At 35.4% G+C, this 21,917-nt stretch overlaps 1 protein-coding gene across 1 annotated transcript in view; it reads left to right on the top strand.

The window, feature by feature from the left end:
• LOC136019277 (connector enhancer of kinase suppressor of ras 2-like) overlaps window positions 1-21,917 on the top strand; it is a 190,609-nt gene that overhangs the window by 134,384 nt on the left and 34,308 nt on the right. The window contains exons 11-15 of the mRNA XM_065689303.1: window positions 3,597-3,730; window positions 5,493-5,698; window positions 10,481-10,566; window positions 11,127-11,381; window positions 20,174-20,208. Of these exons, the coding sequence (XP_065545375.1) occupies window positions 3,597-3,730; window positions 5,493-5,698; window positions 10,481-10,566; window positions 11,127-11,381; window positions 20,174-20,208 (716 nt within the window). The remainder of the gene's footprint in view (window positions 1-3,596; window positions 3,731-5,492; window positions 5,699-10,480; window positions 10,567-11,126; window positions 11,382-20,173; window positions 20,209-21,917) is intronic.

The following is a 21,917-nucleotide window of genomic DNA, read 5'->3' on the forward strand; positions in this document are numbered from 1 at the left end:
TGAGTAGTATTTGTATTGTTGAACACTAATATTTATTTTTTTTATGGAAGCTTGTCTTATTAGTCAGCTGTATCACTGGCATGAATTAATCTATTCTGACAAAAATGACACGCTGTAGGAATGTATAGGGTGATACGCAGTTACAAAGCCCCATTTTCCCTTACCGCAGGCAATCCATGTAGAAGAGTGACACCTGTGTGTTTTCTGTGAATTCACCCATCAGGGGAATTCTGGGGATTGAGTTTATTCCTTCAAGGGAGAAAGCAGAGACTCAGTACCCCAACCTTAATCTTCATATCCCCTCAAAAGGTAAGGGATGTCCATATTCAAGCTTCCTGTTGCTGTACCACCAGGCTTTACCAGCTTCCTGCATCCTGTCCTCTTAGTTTTTTGCAGGATGCATAGGATCTTGCTTGTTGTTTTGAACAGCACTTTCAAAAGAGATACAATATTTAATTTCCCTCATATTTGCAAAGTTCCCTCAGAGTTACAGCAATGCATTTTGTTTCTGAAAGAGTCTGAAATTTTCCTGTTTGGCAGACAATTGCTTATTTCTGATAAGTGTTGAATTTACCATTTGTCTTTCTTTTTTATTACGATATTTCAGCATTGCTTAATTATTTTACTAATTATTACCTATTCTCATGAAAAAAATTGAATCACAACAGCAGATACCTAAAGTGTCACTTTTCAGAAGTCCCCTATAAAGCAAATATGTTTTTCTTGGGATTTCTTTCATTTCTGCCTCTATTTGCACACACTTCTTAAACTAGTGTTTTAATAATATTATAAGACCCCTGTGCTATTATGCAGATACATAAACCATTGAAATTCCATGTCTGATATCACAGACATATCTAGAGCTCAGAGTGCAGGTACGCATCTTTGCTACCTTTGCTCTGAGCTCCAGATCATAGAACAACCTAATTAGCTGGAATAATCTGAGTTATAATAAAGGAGAAGAAAGAGGGTGCTCTCTTCTATTTATTAAAGATTCCCAGGCCAGCTGAGTGAAGATTTCTTGTCAGAAAGCAGCAGAATCACCCAATACGGTTTATTTGAATTGGATGCATCCTGTGCGAAAGGGATAGAAACAGGCCCTGTTCCAAAGACATAATGGCCCACAAATTCTTGGAAAGCAATAAGACAGGTATTTTTCATACAGAATGTAGAGAACATAAATAAACCTGAGAGGTGAGAAAGCAGGAGACAACTTACTGAGAACAGTCATGAGTCATTGTATTTTCTTAAAAACTTACAGCCCTTTTACATGGAAACTGAACTCCAAGAACACATTTTTGTAAACTCAGCAGATGAGCTCTTACAGTACACCAATGGAAAAGGCAAGAAGAGCTGGGGTTTGTTTTATTGTGTTGGGGGCAGGGCACTCTTTGACCATTATTTTTCAAACATATGTGTTTTGAAATTGAGAGATGGATGAATTATAATAACATTCAGAAAACAAGAAGTGTAATGCTTGTCTTCAGAAAGTGGAAGGGTAAGGGCCAGAGAATTCTAAGTCAGTCACTTAGTATGCACAAACAGTTTGTGAGCACTTGGAAGATAACAGATGATTAAAATCAATATGAATTTATTATGAAGAAATCATTAAACAGATCTAAAACTCTTCTGTGAGCGGTTACCTGGCCTGGTGGATAAGACAGAATCTGTATATCTTACCCTGATATTAATACATTTTCTTATGACATCCTCATAAGTATGGCATAGAGAATTCAGGACTAGATGGAATTGAGATTGAATAGGTAGAAAACTACTCAATGGTACCTTGCGTAGTGAATAGCTGTTAATGGTTTGCTATGAAACAAAGAATATATCCTTTAATATTAAACAGATAGGTTATACACCTGTTTTAGCTCCATGTTTTCCCAACACCCTGAAGGATCTGCTTACTAAATTTGCGCACAGTTCTGACCCCAGAGGGCACTTGGTATTTAAAAATTGGAAAATTATAGTTTAGAAAACTAGAAAAAAGCTCTAAAAATGTAATGAAATGAAAGAGGGGCAAATGTAACTCATTCTTTGATTATTTCTACTTGGAAACAATTAACTGAAGTTTTAAAGAATGTAGCAATGGAATAATATGGCAATAATTCCAAATAATGTGAAAATTACAGTAAAGAAAAAGCTGAATGTCATCTTGGAAGGAACTCGCCTTGCTGAGAGATATAAATAGGAATATGTACATCAGTTATTTCACTTGTGTTTCATATTCCTAATTTCTGGAGATATGAGAAAGTAAGTAGTGAATTATTCTTGTCTTTGCATGTCACTTATTATCTATTTATATTGATAACATGAAAGAAACCTAAAACATTTGATCGGAGTGTAAGAGGCTTAACAATAAGCATAGCAGTGTATAATCTGTACCCCTATGCAGAATGCTAGTCTCGTGAAAAAGCATCCTTTTTTAGTATTTAAGATTGCTTTTTCTTTTTGAATCACACAAAAATAATGTCAGTGTTGTACTTTGGAAGATAGAAAAACTTGCATTTAGAAAAAGATTATAACTGGTCTTCATAGCTTTCATCCAGTTTTTAGGGTCACTGTTTTCTTTCCACCTCTACAAAACTAGCTGTATCTATTTCAGCACAATTTTGTATTTGAACGGGAGTTTTTCATATTAAAAATCTAGACAGTAATACTAAATAAAAACATTTTCTGTTTCTTTGCTATAAACACAGACTGTACCTGTGTTGAAAAATATTCTTTGCATATATTTTTGTATCCTTCGCAGAATATTTGGTTGTAGTCCTTGTAGTCATTGCCTTGAGCTTCCTTATGGCATTTGAGCAAAAAATAGTGTTTAACTTTAGTTAAAAATTAAAAATGCAAAAATCTCCAAAGACACCCATATTATATTATATTATATTATATTATATTATATTATATTATATTATATTATATTATATTATATTATATTATATTATTTTTAATATTTATTGTTATTATTTCAATATTTATTGCTCACGTTTATTGCATAGGTTACTTTTTATTTTATCGGTAGTCACCAGAACCTCTCTTTGTATCACAGTGGTACAATCGTCACTGCTATGGATTCATTAAAGAAATAAGAAACAATACATGACTATAAATTCTGCTTTCTTAAAAGAAATTTAGTTATTCTGTCCTTGTTAACAGTAAATCTTCTACTGAACCCAACATTCTGCTTCTGTATACTTTCATTCACTGTAAGTATTACAGAGTTCTGTAATTATTTTTGTATTAATGGCGTTTGATAGTGTCTGCCCTCCTTCCCCATGTAATTGATTTTCTGCATTGATTAAAAACCTTATTCTGATTCTGAGCCTCAGCTTTTTCCCATGAGATGGCTTTTAAATTAATTTCAGTGGTCTTTTATCAGTTTCCTTCATAACTAGTCTTGAATTCTGGTAAAACAGTATTTTGGCAAACATCTTTTTGGAAGAAAGTTCAGTTGAATTTGAAAAGAAGGATAATCCAAAAAAAAGAGGTCAAGATTCCTTAAATGGTGCACATTTACTCCATTGTTAGCACATTTGTAGCACAGGAAACATTAATTTTTCATGTGCCTTTTTTTTTTTTTTCCCTTTTTACAGCCTGTAATTCCAACTAGTCCAACAAGCAGTTCTACAACACCAACGAGTACAATGGGCATATCCTCAAAAATGGAGAACTCCACACTCCAGGATGTTTTCATTCTGTCTCCTATGTCAGGACTTTATGGCCCCAGGTATTTACTTCCTAATTAATTCAAGGTTTTGAAAAATTAAAGTTTACACTTGAATTTCACTAGATTAATAAAATAGGGCTGGACAGTCATGAGTGGCAGGGTGTGTGGGACAGTGTGGGCGAGTATCTAGTCCACTGGGCCCCTCCAGTGAAAATATGGCTGGACAGTCATGAGTGGCAGGGTGTGTAGGACAGTGTGGGGGAGTATCTAGTCCACTGGGCCCCTCCAGTGCTTTGGAAGCATTGGAGATGGAAGGCAGCTGTATGGAGTCCGCAGTGACAAGTTGCAGAGACTGCTGAAGGGGAGAGTGAATTATTTTGAGCCTGGTGGGCCCAAGGCACTTCAGACCATCAGGGCAGAGATGCAACATAGAGATGGACTCATGATCGAGGGGTGGACTTAGCAATGGACACTATTGCCCAGGTTATTCACAAGTGTGAATACTGCACACAGCCTCTCCTGCCCTGAAAGTCTGTTACAAGAGATGGAGCCTGACATCATGGACCAGACGGACTCAGCAGCTTTATAGCGATTGGTCTATGCACTAAGATAAGAGTGCACTGAGACAAGAGTGCACTGAGATAAGAGTGATGGTATATTGAAATGTGGGATCTGAGCATGACATGAATGGTATGGAATAAGGGGTGGATACTGTCCTGGGTTCAGCAGTGGCAGTCATTTTTTCTCCTTCTTGGTAGCTGGTGCAGTGCTGTGGTTTTGACTTTCAGCCTGGGAATGGTGCTGATAGCACCGATGTTTTTAGTTACTGCTCAAATGTTTGGTCTGGCCAAGGACCTTCTGAGCCTCATGCTCTGCCAGGGACGAGGGGAAGCCAGGAGGAAGCAGACAGGACACGTGACCCAAACTAGCCAAAGAGGTATTCTATACCACAGCACGCCATGCCCACTATATAAACTGGAGGCAGTTACCCGGAAGGGCTAGATCACTGCTTGAGTCGGGCTGGGTACTGGTCGGTGGGTGGTGAGCGGTTGTATTCTCTTCCCTTGTTATTTCCCTTATCATTATTATTATTGGTGGTAGCAGTAGTGATTTGTGTTATACCTTAGTTACTAAACTGTTCTTATCTCAACACGTGGGAGTTGCAGTCTTTTGATTCTCCTTTCCATCCCTCCAGAAACGGGGGGAAGAAAAAGTGGGGGGAGTGAGAGAGCGACTGTGTGATTTATGGCTGACTGGGTTTAAACCACAACAACCAGACAAAACAAGAAGCCCCAGAATGAAGCTAAATATTTATTAATATAAATATTAACATTATTAAAATTGGTAGTAATTTTTATTGAAATGTTTAGTAAACTTAAGCAGTGTATCATTATTTTGAGAAACTTAACTTTCATTTAGATAGACACAAGTTGAGCAAAACCTGGTTTTAGGCTGAAACCAAGAAAGCATTTAAAGAAGTCTTTAACCATTTAGTTTTATTTACCTCTACGTGATCACTTCAATTTTCTTCTAAATCATGCATTTCTGCAAGGGAACCCTTTGTCTCCTCATGTTGTATCAATTCCTTGCACTACCTCTCAGGTACTAGAAAACTCCTGAATAACTATGTTTATCTTACAGGTAAAATGAAACCTAATGATGATTTCATTAATTTACATTTGTTGAATCACTTTTATGTAAGTTCTCACATAATAGCATTTCAATTATAGGACTTTGTAGTGCTTCGGAGAGACAGTTTTACACTTTAGCTTTATCATAAAGTGGTTAAATTCTCCAGAATCTTCTGGTTTACTGTTTATAGGGATGAAATTGGAATAATGTCTTGTGATGACATCAGCAAATTTGGAAAGTCTGGGATGAAAGGCTCTGACTCTCCAAGCTATTTTCTGGAGCATGAAAGTGGGAAATACTACACCCTAATCGAGAGTGAAGGCCACCCTGTGGGCTCTGAGTATGAGAGAAGCAGAGCTACAGGAGTGCGGAGGAGAGAAAAAACACCCACTCATGGTAGGTTTGATTTCTTACATTTTTTAATTGACTGAATTTGGAGATTGTACTGTTGACATTGCAGTGCCGTCAAATATCTGTCATTTTTTGTTAGACCATGACCTCTTGGCTCTGAATAATAAACAAAACCCAAAAGTTTATGTGAAGGAATGATTAGTATAATTACAAGCCAACATTCATGATCAGGGGGCTAAGTTGGATATAGATTTATTCTGAAGTGCATACTTAAAATTTTGAATGCTACTTAGGTTCATATTATTTGTATTGCTAGCGTCTTGCTTTACTCAATTTCATTCACAAACTCTTCGAGATTATTTTAGTTGCAGTGTTGTGGGCTGCTAAACTTCAATGGAGGGCCTGAAAAGACTTACTTGGAGTATGAAAGTATCTGTAAGATGCAAGGCCCTCCAAAATTCAGTGCTGTATTAAATGGATATAATAACATTAGTATCTTACAGTGCATTTGTTAATACCTGAAATATATTTCCAAATCTTAGAATGGGGACTGCTTAAAACCTAAGATGCTATTAAAACAATAATTTACCGTGGGTTTATATAGAAATTTCTTGTGTATGTAAATCCATATGAGTGTACAGGTATATGCGTATGTACATTGTATATTAGTATACTTATCTATATAAAATGTATTCCTGAAAATGAATTGACAATTTTTTTTTGCTCACCTGTTAAAATTTATTTCCTTGGTTCTGGTGAATTTTAGAAGAACACAATCGAAATATAACAGTGTATTCTCCATATAATTTCAGTGGTTTTATTTTAAGGAAGTAAGTTTTTTTTTTGTAAAGTTTACCAATTTAACAGTTTTCTTTTAAGAACTGTTATTATATCTGCTTCTGAAAATAGCATTATTTCTGAGCCAAGAGAGAACTTGTCCTGATCATAGCATTATGCATGGGTAGGTGCTATCTTTTGAGGGGTGTGTGTGTGTATATATATATATATCTGCAATGCCACCAGTACGTACTTCATTCACCTGAGAATGAGACTCAGAAAACATTCTGAGACTCAGGTTTTTTCCTTTCTCATATTTTGTTAAAAAAAAAAAAAAAAGAAAGAAAAAAGAAAAAAAAAGAAGTTCATAATTTTTGTTGGTCTTTGATATTTAGGAAAGGGAAAACCTCACACAAGCTCAGAATAGTAAAGAAAAATGTGCCTGCGAAGAAGCCAGGTAATAAAAACATGCTGCAGTTCAATTGAGATAATAGCAAAGGCAGTTATAGTGGAAGATACAATAACAGCTGAAATGGAACACACTGCGGGGTGGGGGGGGGGGGGAGGAGAAAAATCTTTCAGCACTCCAGGCACTGATTTTGTTGGTCTGCCACAGAAGTGGCTGGTCTCTGCAGGACTTGATACCATGTGTGTTATTAAATGGAGCTTCCCCTGCTTCTTCCAGTTGTTAGAACTTAGAGCCAAAGCAGCTTCTCATCCCTGCTCTCAGACTGAAGTGTTCTTACCATCATAAACGTTAGAAGAGTTAGAACTGATGGCTCCAGATGCCAAAACAGGTTTTGGTAGTTAAGCTGTACATTTTCCTTTGTCAATAACTGTTTGCTGAGGTTTTCTTATTTTATGTGAGGTATCTATGACATAGTTTACATAGCTTACCTTGATTAAGGTTTCAGCTGTATTACCTTTTGCCTAAGGTCAACTAATAAGTGGCAGTAAAGTAACCTCACCTGCTGTTTCAAGAGCTGAGAGGGTAGAATCTAAAAAGCTTCAAATTATGTCAAAATGCACTGGACTATCACTGCTAGAGTGTGGTAATTCACTGTAGCTAGACTTTCCCAACAAAGGCCATCCATCTTCCCAAGTTTTGTCTTGGCTTTGTTGTTCTACTAGATTGAAAGCAAGTTTATATTATGTTTCTCAATTAAACTTTCGTCCTGTATTTGTATTTTGATAACTACAGCTGGATTGATGGTAAAAATTGTGTATATACATCCACATACTGTGTTTTCAGAACAAGGAAACTTTAATAAATCTTTGTGAGATACAGGATATATTTTTAGTAACTAGTACAGCCATATACTTGATGCTTGAAAAAGCTGTAACATTAAAGAATAGGATTTCATCTTAAGACTAGTAATATTCAGTCTTTATCCCCCTGATAAGTGACATCATTTTATAATAAAATTAGAAAGAAAGATAAGTCTTAACTGTGATTAACATTGAGGCCAGGTGGATGTATTTGGCTTGCTTTCATAAAATCAGGCTGCACGATGACTTCTAATGTCGGGCTCTGTGCCTGATCCTGGTAATATGCAAGATTTTTCTAGTGTTTCTGATGGACAGTTCTGATTTTCTGTAACTTTGAAAATCTAGAAGGAATTTGATTTTAAAGTCTCAAGAATATGCCTTTGTATCAAAACCAATTGTTAAACCCAATTTTTTTAAAATACAGATTAATCTGTCAATTATATCAGACTTCAAAATGAGATTTTTTTTGTACTTATTTATAGTATTTTATTTTTTTTTTTTTTTTTTTTTTACTTAAAGATGTGCATTTGACCTTTCAAAGTGACGATATGTCTTTTGGTGGAAAGACAGGATTTATGGTAGGTCCAATAAACACCTGTCCAATGCTGGAACCAAATGGCCATGGGCAAAGTAAGGAAAATGAAAACTGAAGTTTTCGATGGTTGAGCAGACACTTTCAATATTGCAAGGACTCACATAAACCACAGTTCAGAAAGTTCCTGACATGGACCTAACAGAATTAAAGTGGTTATTAAAAACCAGTCTCTGATGCAGCAGGTGGGTGGCAAGATACTCAGGCAGATGAGGCACTCCATACTGATGATACATGCAAAATCTAGTAAGGCAGATAAGTTCATTTCCTTGAACCATTTTTTTGAACAATTTTTTTAAAGTTAAGCTTGTATTTATCAGTGCTGCAGTGAATTTTTTGTCTTACCAAGAGTTTACTATAACATTAGTCCTACTCTAACATGCTATGGTATTTAGAGTTCTTGTGCAAAGCATTGTCAAATTGTTTCTGTTTTGTGTTAGAGGCAAAAACATCATAAGTAAGTTTGGAGGGGTTTTTTTTCCTTTTGATTTATACCGGTACATGTGCACAATAATTTTGTATATTTCTAAATGTCCAAGTTGCAGTGTTAAAACACTTCATGGGTTACATTTGTTTGGAAAAGAACTTGGAAGCAAAACAAGCAATATGCAAAATCACTGGTTCCTTTGTTTGGCTTGTGTACTTCCTTTCCTGTATTTCTACTCTGATGTCAATTGTGCTGAGGTATCTAGCGTTTGTGTTACAAATCTCTCCAGAACTCCAGACATTACTTCTCTTTACAGAAATACTGCTAAGTTTTATTACATTGATCTTCATCCATTATGTGCATTCTTATTTTCTTTTTTTTTTTTAATTTAGAATCTTCACTTGTTTCTCATTCTTTTCCATGTTAACAGTTCATCCTTTCGTTTGATTTATTTCTTAATTTGTATTGTTCTTCTAACATCAAATTTGAGATTAGGACTTGAATAATATGTTTGTAGTTAGTTGCAACTGTCAGGCAGATAGGGAAACATTTATTTACCGTAAAATTAGTTATACACTATTATGGTATGAGCAGAAGTATAATATGGGAATATCTCAGTACTTTAGGTGTGTTATCCCTTCCATTTTCAGAAAATCATGTTATCCAGAAGGATACTTGTCTGACAAACCTGTTTGTTTTAAAATCTCCCCAGCATTTTAGTAGCTACGAATCTGTGTTTTGGAAGAATGGTGAATAAAACACTATATTGGCATGCAAATAATCCACAGAAAATACTTTGTCACTCTAATCAACCTGGGAAAATTCATAACGGAAAAGAAACATTTGTTCACCTCTAAGTTCCATAATTATCCTAGAAACAGAACAGTAGCAAACGAACATAAAAAAATGTGTTCAAGTGCTCAACAAACACACAAAGTCTAGTCAGCAGGTACATGGAAACATGAATCTTTGGCTTTATGGGTCAGACAGAACTTAACCCATAATGTAGAGGGTGTGTTTCTGTGTTTTGTGATAATAATGCACACTGACAAGGCCAGAGTGCAAATGCTTTATAGTAGGGTATGCAGTATTCCTCCTTTAATGGCCTGCTATTAATGTTCTACTGATACTATAGCAGGGAATGACTAGTGCCCATTAATATCTTACAGCCACAGAGCAATAAAATTGTATTAATAAAACCCCTAATGTCTGAATCTTCTTTTTTTGTTCTTGTTGCTTTTGTTACCAAACTGCACTCCATGTTTTCTTTTTAAGACATTTAAAATTCATGCTCTTGAAATGAGATCCCCTCATTACTCACCATGTGGTTTTCCGAGCCAGACAGGTTTTACTGTTTAATTGATACATATATAATGTTGTATCTGTATTAACAGTCTTCCTAGTTTCACTAAAGCATATTAGTCCATTTAAAAACTGATTCTCTAATTATTCCAAAACATCTATTTAATGAGTGAGCAAGTTCTTACAGAACAGAGTTCAAAAATGTATTTGTAATCTACTTCCCATTTACAAGGATTTTCACCAAAGTCAGTGGTACTTTCCTTCAGATTGGCATGATGAAGAGGAGAATCCAGCGTATATGATGTTTAATTGATCCTGAATGCTACACCTATATATAGGTGCTGATAAAAAGGATTGCTCTGAAGGGTCATGTCATGACTGTAATTTATAAACATAATATATACCTCCTCTATTTTTAGCCTCCAAAAATTATAATCGTCTATCTTGGAATTGTTTACAGGAGATTTAAGGCCTGTTTCTATGCCTACTGAGTACAGTTGGATAGGGGAGTCAAAAGAACAAAACATGTACAAGAGGGGAAGCAGAGGTGAGTATTTTTTTCTTTTCTCCTCTCCTGTTCTCCAACTTTTTTTTCTTTGTTACCTAAGAAGCATGGAGATACAGGAACCCAGTCTGTTTTTCTTGAGTACCACAGAGAGCATAAAAGAACCTGTTTAGTATCAGGGGTTTTGTGTTTCTGCTAATTAAAAAGTTTGTATTAGTAGAAGGGATTTACTCTATCTAATTGTAATATAAAAAAAGATAAACATCAAGGGGAAAAAGAGACTTATAAAATTCAGATATGTTAATAGCAATCAGTTCTTAATCTTCACAGTTCTAGAAAACACTAATTGATGTTATAGATGATATGTCCTTTGAGACAGGTTTCAATTAGTATGAATTAGTATTTGAAACAAGAATCTGCAATTGTACTGTCAGTGTTCAGACCAGCAGTCCTAATTGAATAAGTTTCTATTGATTCCAGTGGGAATTATGAACTTTGCAAGAAGCATGGTAATAGCAAAGTTCTTTTTTTCCTTTTTCCTTATTCTCTTTTTGTGTCCTCTTACTAATGTTTCTTTTTTCTTTTCTTTCCTCCAACAACTGACTCTGAGAATTCACTCCTGCGGTATCTGAGTGATGACAAGATACTGGTTATCCAAGAAGAGCCTTTGACACAAAAGGACAACAAAAGGGACACAGGTCGTAGATCAAGAAAAAAGGGCAAACCCACAAGCAGTACAAATTACCCTATTAGTCCATCTGTATTGGCATCTACTATTAATATTAGGCTTGAACCTGGACAGCAAGATGTCTTGAATTTCTCACTGGCAGAAAACAATACAGTTCCACTTTATCACGTAAGTACATAAAAATCTTGAATAGATTACCTGGATCACAAAGTCACAGAAAAGGATTTCAGATCCAGAGAGAAAAGTTCGTTTATAAGATGAATGAGAAAATTATGCAAGTCAGCAGAAAACTGAACAGTATTTCACAAGATGGTAGATGAATCAACTGGCTTTAGGTAATATCTGGAAGAGTGATGGTTGTCTGTTGACTCACCTGTCTTCCGTTCTTCGGAATGAGGATATGAGGGATATGAGTCATATGGGGTAAGATGCTAATTGCACCCTTTAAATAATGATAGTTATTGGTTAAGTTCCCAGGCTTATTGTCAATTTATTTCTCATCATCAGTAGTAACAGAAGTTTCAATAGAAATATTATTTTATCTTAAATATCTGCAATAAATACACAGTTTTATATTATTTTTTTCAACTGTTTCTGTTTATAAGTCACAGCGACTAGGAGCAGTTCTTCATTCTGTGGCTTTCTTTGCACGTTAATACGAATGCAACTATTTGAAACAGGCAAGATAAATTAATAATATGATATTGTAGGATAGCACAATAAATATGAAACTAATGACATAATGCATCAAATGTAAAGGGTCTGAAGGAAATACAGGAAACCAGAAAAAAGGAGATAACGTTACCTGTAGTGGTTGGTCTACCCAAGAAGTCAGTGCAGTACCTCTTTCATAAATTCTAATGTGTAGTAATTACAGAGGTGGACACATGAAAATCATTATTCATTGACTGAGAGAGTGGTATAAATTCTTTTATCACCATCCATGTTTTGAACGCTAGAGACAGACCTTTGCAGTCCTTCAGGAGATAGTCATAGGAATCGGAATATCTCAGGCACTTAGTCAACTGCCTTATAAATATACAAGAGGAACTGAGTCAACAAATACACAAGAGTTGCTGACACAGGTTTTGTGGGTTCTTGCCAGTACAGAATCATTCATATTTGCATCTGTCCACTTTGAATACTGAAAGAATTCAGAAAAGAGAAACAAAACACTGTTTGGCATATCTGTCCTGAAAGATATCTACCCAGAATGAAAATATTAAATACCAAAGAATATTTAATGGCTTTTGGGTAACAAAAAGGAAGATAAAAATAACAGATAGTTGTGTTCCTGAATTAAAAATTAGTTTTTACGTAGATAATCTCATGTCTGAAGGTGTTACTGGGACTTTCATAAGCACATTAATATATTTATTTATTTGCATAATGAGATTTTATTTTATCAAGAATTCGGTCTACAGCAAGATTAAGGTTAATAAAAAGAAGATACTTCTAAACTTTGGCAAACCAAATCACTATAAACCAGTTTTTGTTACATTCATATTAAAAATAAAGAAATAATAAGAACTTTTCTGAGGTCAGCTTAACTCTCCCTTGCTCTTCTGCTCTGTGTTTTGTTTTTTCTCAGCTGCCTGGAGGCAGTACTATCAGATGACAAAACTGGTTTAGTTTTTTTGGCTGGTTGGGTTTTTATGGAAGTCAAAACTGCAGAACTGTTATAATCAAATTTCTATTATTTCCTCTACACTTAATACATGCCCAGAACAACTTTGGGATAGAGATAAATATTTAAGCCTACCTAAATGCTTTGAAAAATGGAGATGACCCTGCTGAACAGGGTCTTAGCCATCTTTAGTAAAGGGAAAGTGATTGATAGTGTCTTTTAAGCCAACAAGAATGGCATGATGGAAGGAGGAACTGAGATACCCAGCGTAACTTAGCCATTGCTTTATTTTCTAAGCACTTACATAAATACATACACACAAAAAAAAAAGGCACTCACTTAACAGTAGTTTAAATTACCAGACACAGACGTAAGAAGTTTTACAAAATGGGTAATTGCATAGATTCACCACTAGATTAATGCTTTGGAAAGAATGTTGATTTGGAACCTAAAATTAAACAATTAGGCTGATTTCATAAGTTGCTGTGAGGATGCAGAGTTACTATATAAAATGGATATTTAGGTAATGCAACATTGGCAGTATGCCCAGGATATAAAATGATGCATAAAGCTATGTTGCAGTAAAATATCACTGTCAAGAAACACTGCCCCTTTCAGGATATATTTATAATGCTAATTTGATACGCAATTCTGTGACTCATGTCACAGAATTTGAGGAAGAGTCAATTACAATTAACAACGCTATTATGGTTAATTATTAATCAATAAAGTATTTCTTAGAACATGACTTCCGATGTTTACTATGCTTCACTTCTGAAGAGACATTGTTCACCAAATTAAGCTAAATAATGAGGTATATGTAAATACCACAAAAGTATATCCATTAGAGACTGTTGAAATGCACTGCTGGGATAGACTCTGGGCTTACCAGAAAAGAGTTAAAATCTGGATGTGTTTTTATTTTATATTGACAAGAGGTCATTCAGAATAATATTAGCTCATCAAGTTCATACTCCAGACCCAGTCTGAAAATCCACATGGTGTTCAACTGTGTGGTTTTACTGCCTTAGATCTGCACTAGTTTCTGAAACTCTGAAATTGAATTCTGGTTACTACATTAAATTCTCAAATAAGATAATGATCTTTTTTCTGGTTTTACTTGGCAGTAAATGTTCTGGGCCTATTATCTACTAAGTAATTGGATATTTTGTTTTGTAGTGCCATATATTAAGAAATTGGATTATAAACTACTGAATCTTCTAGGGTTTTTTGTGAATTAGAATTCAGTATGTAGAAGGGACTTACTTTTTAATTAATTTTAAGATAGATTTTTTCATTTCAATATTCCCTATGCAGTATAACAGAAATAATGACTGCTTCAAGGTAGTCATTGAGAATATTATGGCAGGAGTCCCTTTTTATTTTAAAGGTAACTTGAAGCATTATAGTAGTTCAGGGTTAGTCATTGTTTCACAGCATTTGCTTTAATTTGCTTTTTCTTTTCTTCCTGCTGACCCCAGGAAGTTGGTAATGCATGCCTTTCAGCACAAAGTGATGTAAATGCTATTTAACTGTTCTTGGAGCTGCAGAAGTCAGCGTGACAAACGACATAAAATTTAATGGTACATGCTGAGAACTAAAATGTGTCCAAAACCAATGTAGATCTGTTTTTTCTGTAATGCATGCATGCTGGGATGGGCCAGATGTTCCAGATGCCTCTTTTGGTGATAGGCAGCCTGAGTGCTATAACAACTAAGTCTAGGAGAATCATATATATTCAGCTCCATACGACTGAAGGAGGAGTCTTTTACTGCCAATTTTGTAGGAAGGAAAAGTCCTCATCTTTTATTTCTTCTTTCCTGGTCCTGCAGGGAGAAACAAAACTGCACTGTCAAGGATGAGAATTACTTTCTTCATAGTTGTATTTCCTTTCTGAATTGCTGAATAAAGTCTACCTTTGCTTTTAATTTAAATCTCTTTAATAAGGAAAACTTCTTTCCCTACCTTGCGATTGTGTTGAGAAATCACTATGAGGATGCTTATACAGAATCTAGCTGCTCAGAGAAGCTAATATAAGTCTATCTAGCTTCTGTAGCTTCACACTGATTCTGTCCAGTTGTATTGATTTTAAAATAAGATTTGGCATATGTGCTGTACTATAACTGTGCACATGAAGGCTTGAGCTGTCAAGTATCTAGGATCTTTCAGTAGCAATGTCCAATAACATATTTCTTTACAGTTCTGTTCAAAGATGATTCTCTAAAGTATACTCTTCAATGACCTATATACAGCTCAAAAGAGAAAAGGCATTTTACAGTACAAAGGAAAATAAAATGTTAAAAAATATTCTTTTTTATTAGTACTGTCAATGGCCTGTAGATTTCCACATTTATTCAGTAATTCTGAACTTTACAATCAACCTGAGTCCAGGAAAAAAGGCCTAAAACAGTGTTAGTCTAGAACTATGGTTGTCCTTTATTTCTGTAAAAAACACCTCCTTGCAATAAGAAGAAGCAAGAAGGCAGTTGGATCTGTGTTAGGATTTAGTGCAGAGCAACTACTTCCACAAAGGAAGTTCTGTCATGCTGAAAAGTTTTGCCTTTGATCTCCACTCCACTAATGAAGAGAAATCACCATTCAGTCTGAACTTCTGGTACCCTTTATACCCTGTGCATAATGCAAAATGAAAACCATGTATGGATTCTGTATGTTAGACCAAATTTAAGTCATGGATCTGCACAACATAAACCAGCTTTGTTTCAGATAGACCTTTTCGGATAAAGAAGCAATTTAGTAAAATGGTTGAGCTTACTCAAATAATATACTGCCTTTCAACCAAGCATAATGTGTGCACCTGTCTCTGTAGAGCATTTGTGAAGCTCGGCTGAGGTATGAGCATTCGTTAAGAAATATTAGCTGATATTATTAACTGATACTATTACTCCCATAATCTCAACGTATATAATCCAGAGGAATGATAATATGCAAACTCATAACACAAATATCATCTCCCACTGTTGCTGACAAAAGGATCAGTACACGGGAAGCCAGCTGTTGTACTCTGAAGACTCTCCTCCGAGTTTTTCTCCCTCACTAGTTCAAGCATTGATTCCTGCCCTTTACCTCTTCTCAGCAGGCTTCCTATGTTCCTCACCAAGAGAATGAGGAGGGGGCTTTGGAGGATGAGAGAAAGCATTGCACGACAGAAAAGGCCAGTCCTGTATAGGTCAGGTCACAGGCAGCCTGTCCCTAGAGGAATGGATAAAGTGAGAAAAAGGACAGGGAAAGAACTGACTTTTTCCCTGGCCTGTGTAACTTCTTGAGCTACGCTGCATCCTTTCAACTTCAAGGCCATTCCCCTTTTTCCACTTCCCTTCCCTTTCCTGTGGAGTCTTGTGCAGCAAAATCACTGCTGAATACTGGGCTGCATGTCAGATGGTCTTATCTTCTCAGCAAGAAAATGTTTGTGCTTTGTGACAGTGGAAAGTTGTGGATAGAAATACATTCCATCTCTACCAGCATAATTTCATGTGACTGGTTTTCCAGCTGTATCAGGAAGAACTGCATCATGTTTTTCATTTGAAATCTGTGAAACTTCATCATACTTTTTATTAAATGGCACTATATTCTACCTTGAATTTTTTCTCTGATAAAACACTCTAAACTTTAGTGGATAATCCAAGTGAATGTCCACTTTAGTCCCTCTATGTCATGTATAAAATGAAGATTCCTAGTATGCAACATGGAATGTTTGCTAAGTCCTTAAAATTCAATAGTTATAGTTGGTTTATTTCAACAAAATCATACCTGGTGTCTGCTCCAGAAAAACATGAGTTTGAGAGAACACAAATATATTTACAAGTTAATACTTTGATTTTCCTTGACCAAGAAAACCTCACCCATTTTTTAAGAATGCAGGATTTATTCTTAGTTTTTGAAGAAAAGAACTTTTGTGCTGGGGTTGGGGTTTAGTTTGAGTTTGGGATTTTTTTGATGGTGTGTTGATATTTTGTTTTCTTTATTTTTAAAAACTTATCTTTTGTTTCGCTTAAATTAAAAGAGCAGATTGATGAGGACAAAGGTCGGCTTTGGTCAACACAGAACACGGTTTATCCATTGTTGTGATTTGTCCTTTTGGACTATTTTTTGCTTTAACACATAAGATAAATTTTGTTAGCCACAAGACACTCTTCCTTTATCCATTCTTTCAGAATACTTTTTTAACATCAAATATAATCTGGGGTAGCTTCTCTTTGGGATGTAGCAGTTTTCAAAAAATGGAATTTCAATTAGTTAAAAAAATTGTTGCTTAACCTGTTACCTACTGTGTGCTGATATAATGTTCATAATGCACCACATAATTAAACATTCTGAGTGGATATTTTTTTCTGTCTTCAGTTAATTTTCTTATCTGTCATTTTGTGGTTTTTATCAGCCTAAAAATTTAGTACCTCTGAAATGTACATAGATACAGATTGCATGAGATTATTTCCTGTCTCTATTATCTCACCTCTCAAAGAGAGCAAGTGGAAGAAAAACCTCAAATGCTGCTTTCATTTTTAGCTGAGCATAATCGTTTCACAAGTGTATTCAATAGGTTAAGCATCAGCTCACTGAGCTGGAGAGATCAGTAAAGCCCCCAGCAACAAGGCTACTGTTTGATTTTGAAACAAACATAATGTAAAGTGATGCTTAGGATAATGAGTATGTGAGTTAAGGAAGCAGAAGAAGAAATAATTTTTTGTATGGAATTCAGTATCTGAGTATAGAAGAAGGACAGTATTCATCAGAATGGTGAAAATCTTTTTACCATCTGAATAAATGACATATCTAGGTGGAATTGAATACATTACATTTGACCACTGAGATTAGTAACACTCACTGTCAGACTATTCTAGTCTCATTCCCAGCTATTCTAGCCATTTCCACTAGTAAACTGCGACAATGACTTTTGAATGTTTTCACACTACCTCTGCGATTCAGGGTTCTTTTTTTTTTCTGATTTACGCATTTTCTTTCCTTTTTAAGAGGAAATATTTATTTGCATTCTAGGACACAATTTTTTTTGTTGTCAGTTATTTGTAGAAATTTCAGGCAAACAGAAGTTTCTACAGGATTTGCTCTGGGAGAGGACCATCAGATCTCCCTGTTAGACTTCACAGGCCTTATTGTCCTTTCATTTCTACTTGTGCAAGTGAGAAGTAGATCCACTAAGATCCCTAGAGCTCCATAAATGTGCAGCTGACTAAAGAACACTGATAGGTTCCAGTGACCTGAATTTCACAGAATTTGTGAATTTATAGTCTGTGACAGCACGACAAGACTTGTGCCTCCTGAGTCTCCCACATGTCTACTAGTCATGAAAGTGGCCTTTTAGTAAGATGAAGTAAAATTCTAGTTTGGGAACAAAGCAACTGCTGAAATATAACGATGCTGAAACTGTAGATAGGAGTCTACCACATGTAAGTAATTGTCACTGTTCTATCTGTGCAGTTACACACTATTCATTATAGCTAAGTTCTCTTATTTGAATGTAACCATCTTTGACACTTGTATTTGCTAGAATATTTGAAGAATACCAGAAGTAAAAGGCTAGTAGTTAATGTAGCAACAGAAGAAAATCAAAAGTTACTTGTAAAATTTGTAGCATCCTAATATTGCAGAAGGTAAGAGACAGGAAAGGCTATGCAAGTGAAAATGTTTAATTGCTTGTCATTTATGTTGTGTTGAAAACAGTTTTGCCATGACATATTCTCTGCCTTGAGTGTGGGTTAACTGTGGCAGTTAAAACACAAACGTGCCACAGAATGTGCCGGCTGCAAGATCAGAGGAGTGCTTTCCATTGTTTAATTTTTAGCCCTATAATCGTTATGAAACATGTACTGATTTAGTGATCCACTTTTGACTTTATCTAGGCTGTCAGTAACTTCATACGCTTGATAGTTTGGAAATAAATCTTTGCCATTAATAATCCTACTGTCTGTTCACGATGTTCCTGTGGGAGGCTGATTCTCATTTGGATATGATGAATGATTTGGATAACAGGAATGCTTAAGAGAAAAGAAAAAGAGTCATGTAGATCTACATGGTCATGCTGTGGGGAAGATGTCTGTTGGATCTTAGCTTAGATATCTTATTAGATGCAAGCAGGTGACAAACAAGACTCTTGATGTATATTCATATTACTGTAGTATCATCAGTCCCGTGCAAACCTATTAGTTAATATATATAATATATTAGTTAATATAATGTATTATATACCAGGATAACTTGGTCACTTAAGGTGTTTTTGCCTTCTTCAAGTGGTGAATCTTCTATTACCTATAGTAGAAATAGCAAGGTAAAAGATGAGAAATTATTCTGTATACAGATACACCAAAGGGATATGGGAAGGAGGGGAGTGGCAAAATACATACTTGTGCCCTGAAGATTTTAAAGTCTTCTTAGAAAAGCCTGCTGTTAGACTATATCTGTGTTACAGCCCATGTGGTTACACAGAGCCAGCAGACTTCCTGTCTTTTACATGTGCAGCATCCTTTTCAGTTCTGTAGCTGTTCCCTGAAGTCACATGTGATTAAGTACCTTACCCTCTGCCTAAAGTGGTGATACTAAAACACAAATATTATACCTACAAAAAATAATCTGTTTCATGTTTGGTTCGTCAGGAAGCATATAGTCAAAGATTTTTCAAGCACAGATTTCTACATTTATAAACAGATATGCATTCATTTTAAAGCATACTTTGTTGAAATTTCAAGATGAGAAACTGGTTTTTTAGCTGTGGGAGAACTCCATCATAAAACTTGATTTAAAGTAACAAAAACAGTCAGAAGACTTTATTTTTTAATTACTGTTACAGCTGAACCATTCTTGAATCACTTGCTACTGCAAGACAAGTTCATTTCCAAACCTCAGAGGAATAACCAGTGTAGTAAATCAAGTTATATAAAGCTAGGTGAGAACAGTATTAAAGAAAGTTTTGGTGACAGTTTGTTCTTCTGAAATTCTGTATACTACATTCTAATATTTGTCCTTTACATTTAAACCCCCTTTTAAATACAAATATTTTTGCAAACACTGACATTATGACAAAATTTTAGCTTTCTTATTTTAATGATTTTTGATCATAATTATGCAGCAGCTGAAGCTATAAGTGCAGATGCAAATTGCTTTAAGCTTGATCTTCACTCTGAAATAACATTTAGTTAGAAATTGAACTGAATTTTCCGTTTCCTTTTCCTTAAAGTCACAGCATGACTACTGTGGTTTACTTCTGTGACTTCTCTTGCTGCAGATACCACTATGTTGAGTGCACCAAGGAAGTATATATAGTCTTTAGTTGTGTTTAATGCTACTTGTTTTTCTTCTACAGAGAGTAGGAGACACAATCAGCGGAGATACTGAAAGGTAATTACTTCTGTTACTCTATATTTAAATACCTACATAACGTATCTATGAATTATATTTACTTGTTTACTCCCAGAAATTAAGTTGCAGTATTTGAGAAATAAACTGTCAGGATTTAGTGATATTAGCATTAATATAATCTAGTAAATGTCCTCATTTTCATTTACTGACATCAAATATAAATATAGGTTCCAAAAGTTGAAAATATATTTCAGGTGTAAGTTTATTAAAGATTAGGAGGAGGAAAAAATTATACTACAACAGTGGGTTTGTCTTTCCTTCCTTTGCAGTTTATCTGATGAAGTATGTTCGTAGTCTAGTTGCATGCAGTAAGTCATATTAAAAGAACAAATTTTAAATAGCCAATACTTGGGTATCATAGTATGTCAAAATTAAGTTTAATTGGGATCTGTTCATCTAGTTCATAGTTACTCTTTAAAACATTTTTTCATCCTCTATATGGCCTAAACCTATTTAAGAATTTAAACCATGCACTGAACATAAAATAAGTAATTAATTTAGAGTGCTTTCACCAATCTAAAGGATTTACAATTCACAATGATATTCTTCAATGATACAAGTACCACCACATTACAGCTGGAAGTCTGAGGCACAATGATACTGGCTGCTGATCATAAATACAAGTCACCTCCTGCCTGATCTTTCAGGAATGTCAGCATTTTTGCATCTGTATATGTGTATTAAACATCGTAGCTCATTTCAGAGACAGTTGTAATGGTAATTACAGTAATCAGTAAAAGAATTTACTGATGCTTACCAGTTGTAGGGTACTGCGAACATTTGAAATGTCATTCAACTAAATTGAACAGCACTGTTATCACAGGTGAAAGCGAGGTAAATGTAGAGTTTGAAAGACTTTTTCTAGGTTAAAATTCTACTTCATCTTATACAAGGCAGGCTTGTCTCTCCATTGTCACCATTGTAGTAGTTCATTACCTTGTCATCCATCACCTCAGCTAAATGTAGGTTTTTATTTTTACAATAAATTAATATAGTCCCACTTAGTTACAATTCAGAACCAAAGCAGCATCTATCTTGTGTAAGGTGGGGGTTACATGGGGGAAAAGTGTGTCATTCTCAGTATCTTTTTAAGTGACTGTTGGATTTCACCTTTTGCCCTTACTGCTCATGTTGGAGTTTTCAGAACTTGCTGTTTTCTGTGAATCTTCTGCATTTGCTCCTTCCCCTTAATCTCCCAACTCCTTCATGCCAGGTTCTCTTGTCCTGTTCTTCCTCACACTTGTTTCTCCCTACCTTTTGTCACTCCCTTTTCTCACCCTTCTTCATTCCAGGATGGCTGCTCCTTCCCTCAGGACCTTCCTACCTGACTTTCTGCAACAGAAAGAAATCACATACCACTCCTAAAAAAGCCTCACCCCAGTTTTGTCTTCCTTCTCTGCCACCTGTAGTTTCTTGCAGCCAAAAGCAGCAAATGAATTTTGCTCTTCATAGAACAAAGCATGCCTAATTATTCCAAGTGGATTGCACATGCTCAGTTTGGCAGGGACATTGCAATCCAGATGGAACATGCTTTGTGGACAGGACACAAGTCTCTACTGGACATCTGCTGAGAGACATTTTCCAGGGACATATGACTTGATGAAATTTTGGCAAACTTTCATAGCAAAGGGCTATTCTTTTTATATTCTTCCATAGGACGACTGTCCCTTTCTTAATCCTACTCCCAA

This window comes from Lathamus discolor, chromosome 9 (assembly GCF_037157495.1).
Source record: "Lathamus discolor isolate bLatDis1 chromosome 9, bLatDis1.hap1, whole genome shotgun sequence".
NCBI classification, from domain to species: Eukaryota; Metazoa; Chordata; class Aves; order Psittaciformes; family Psittacidae; genus Lathamus; species Lathamus discolor.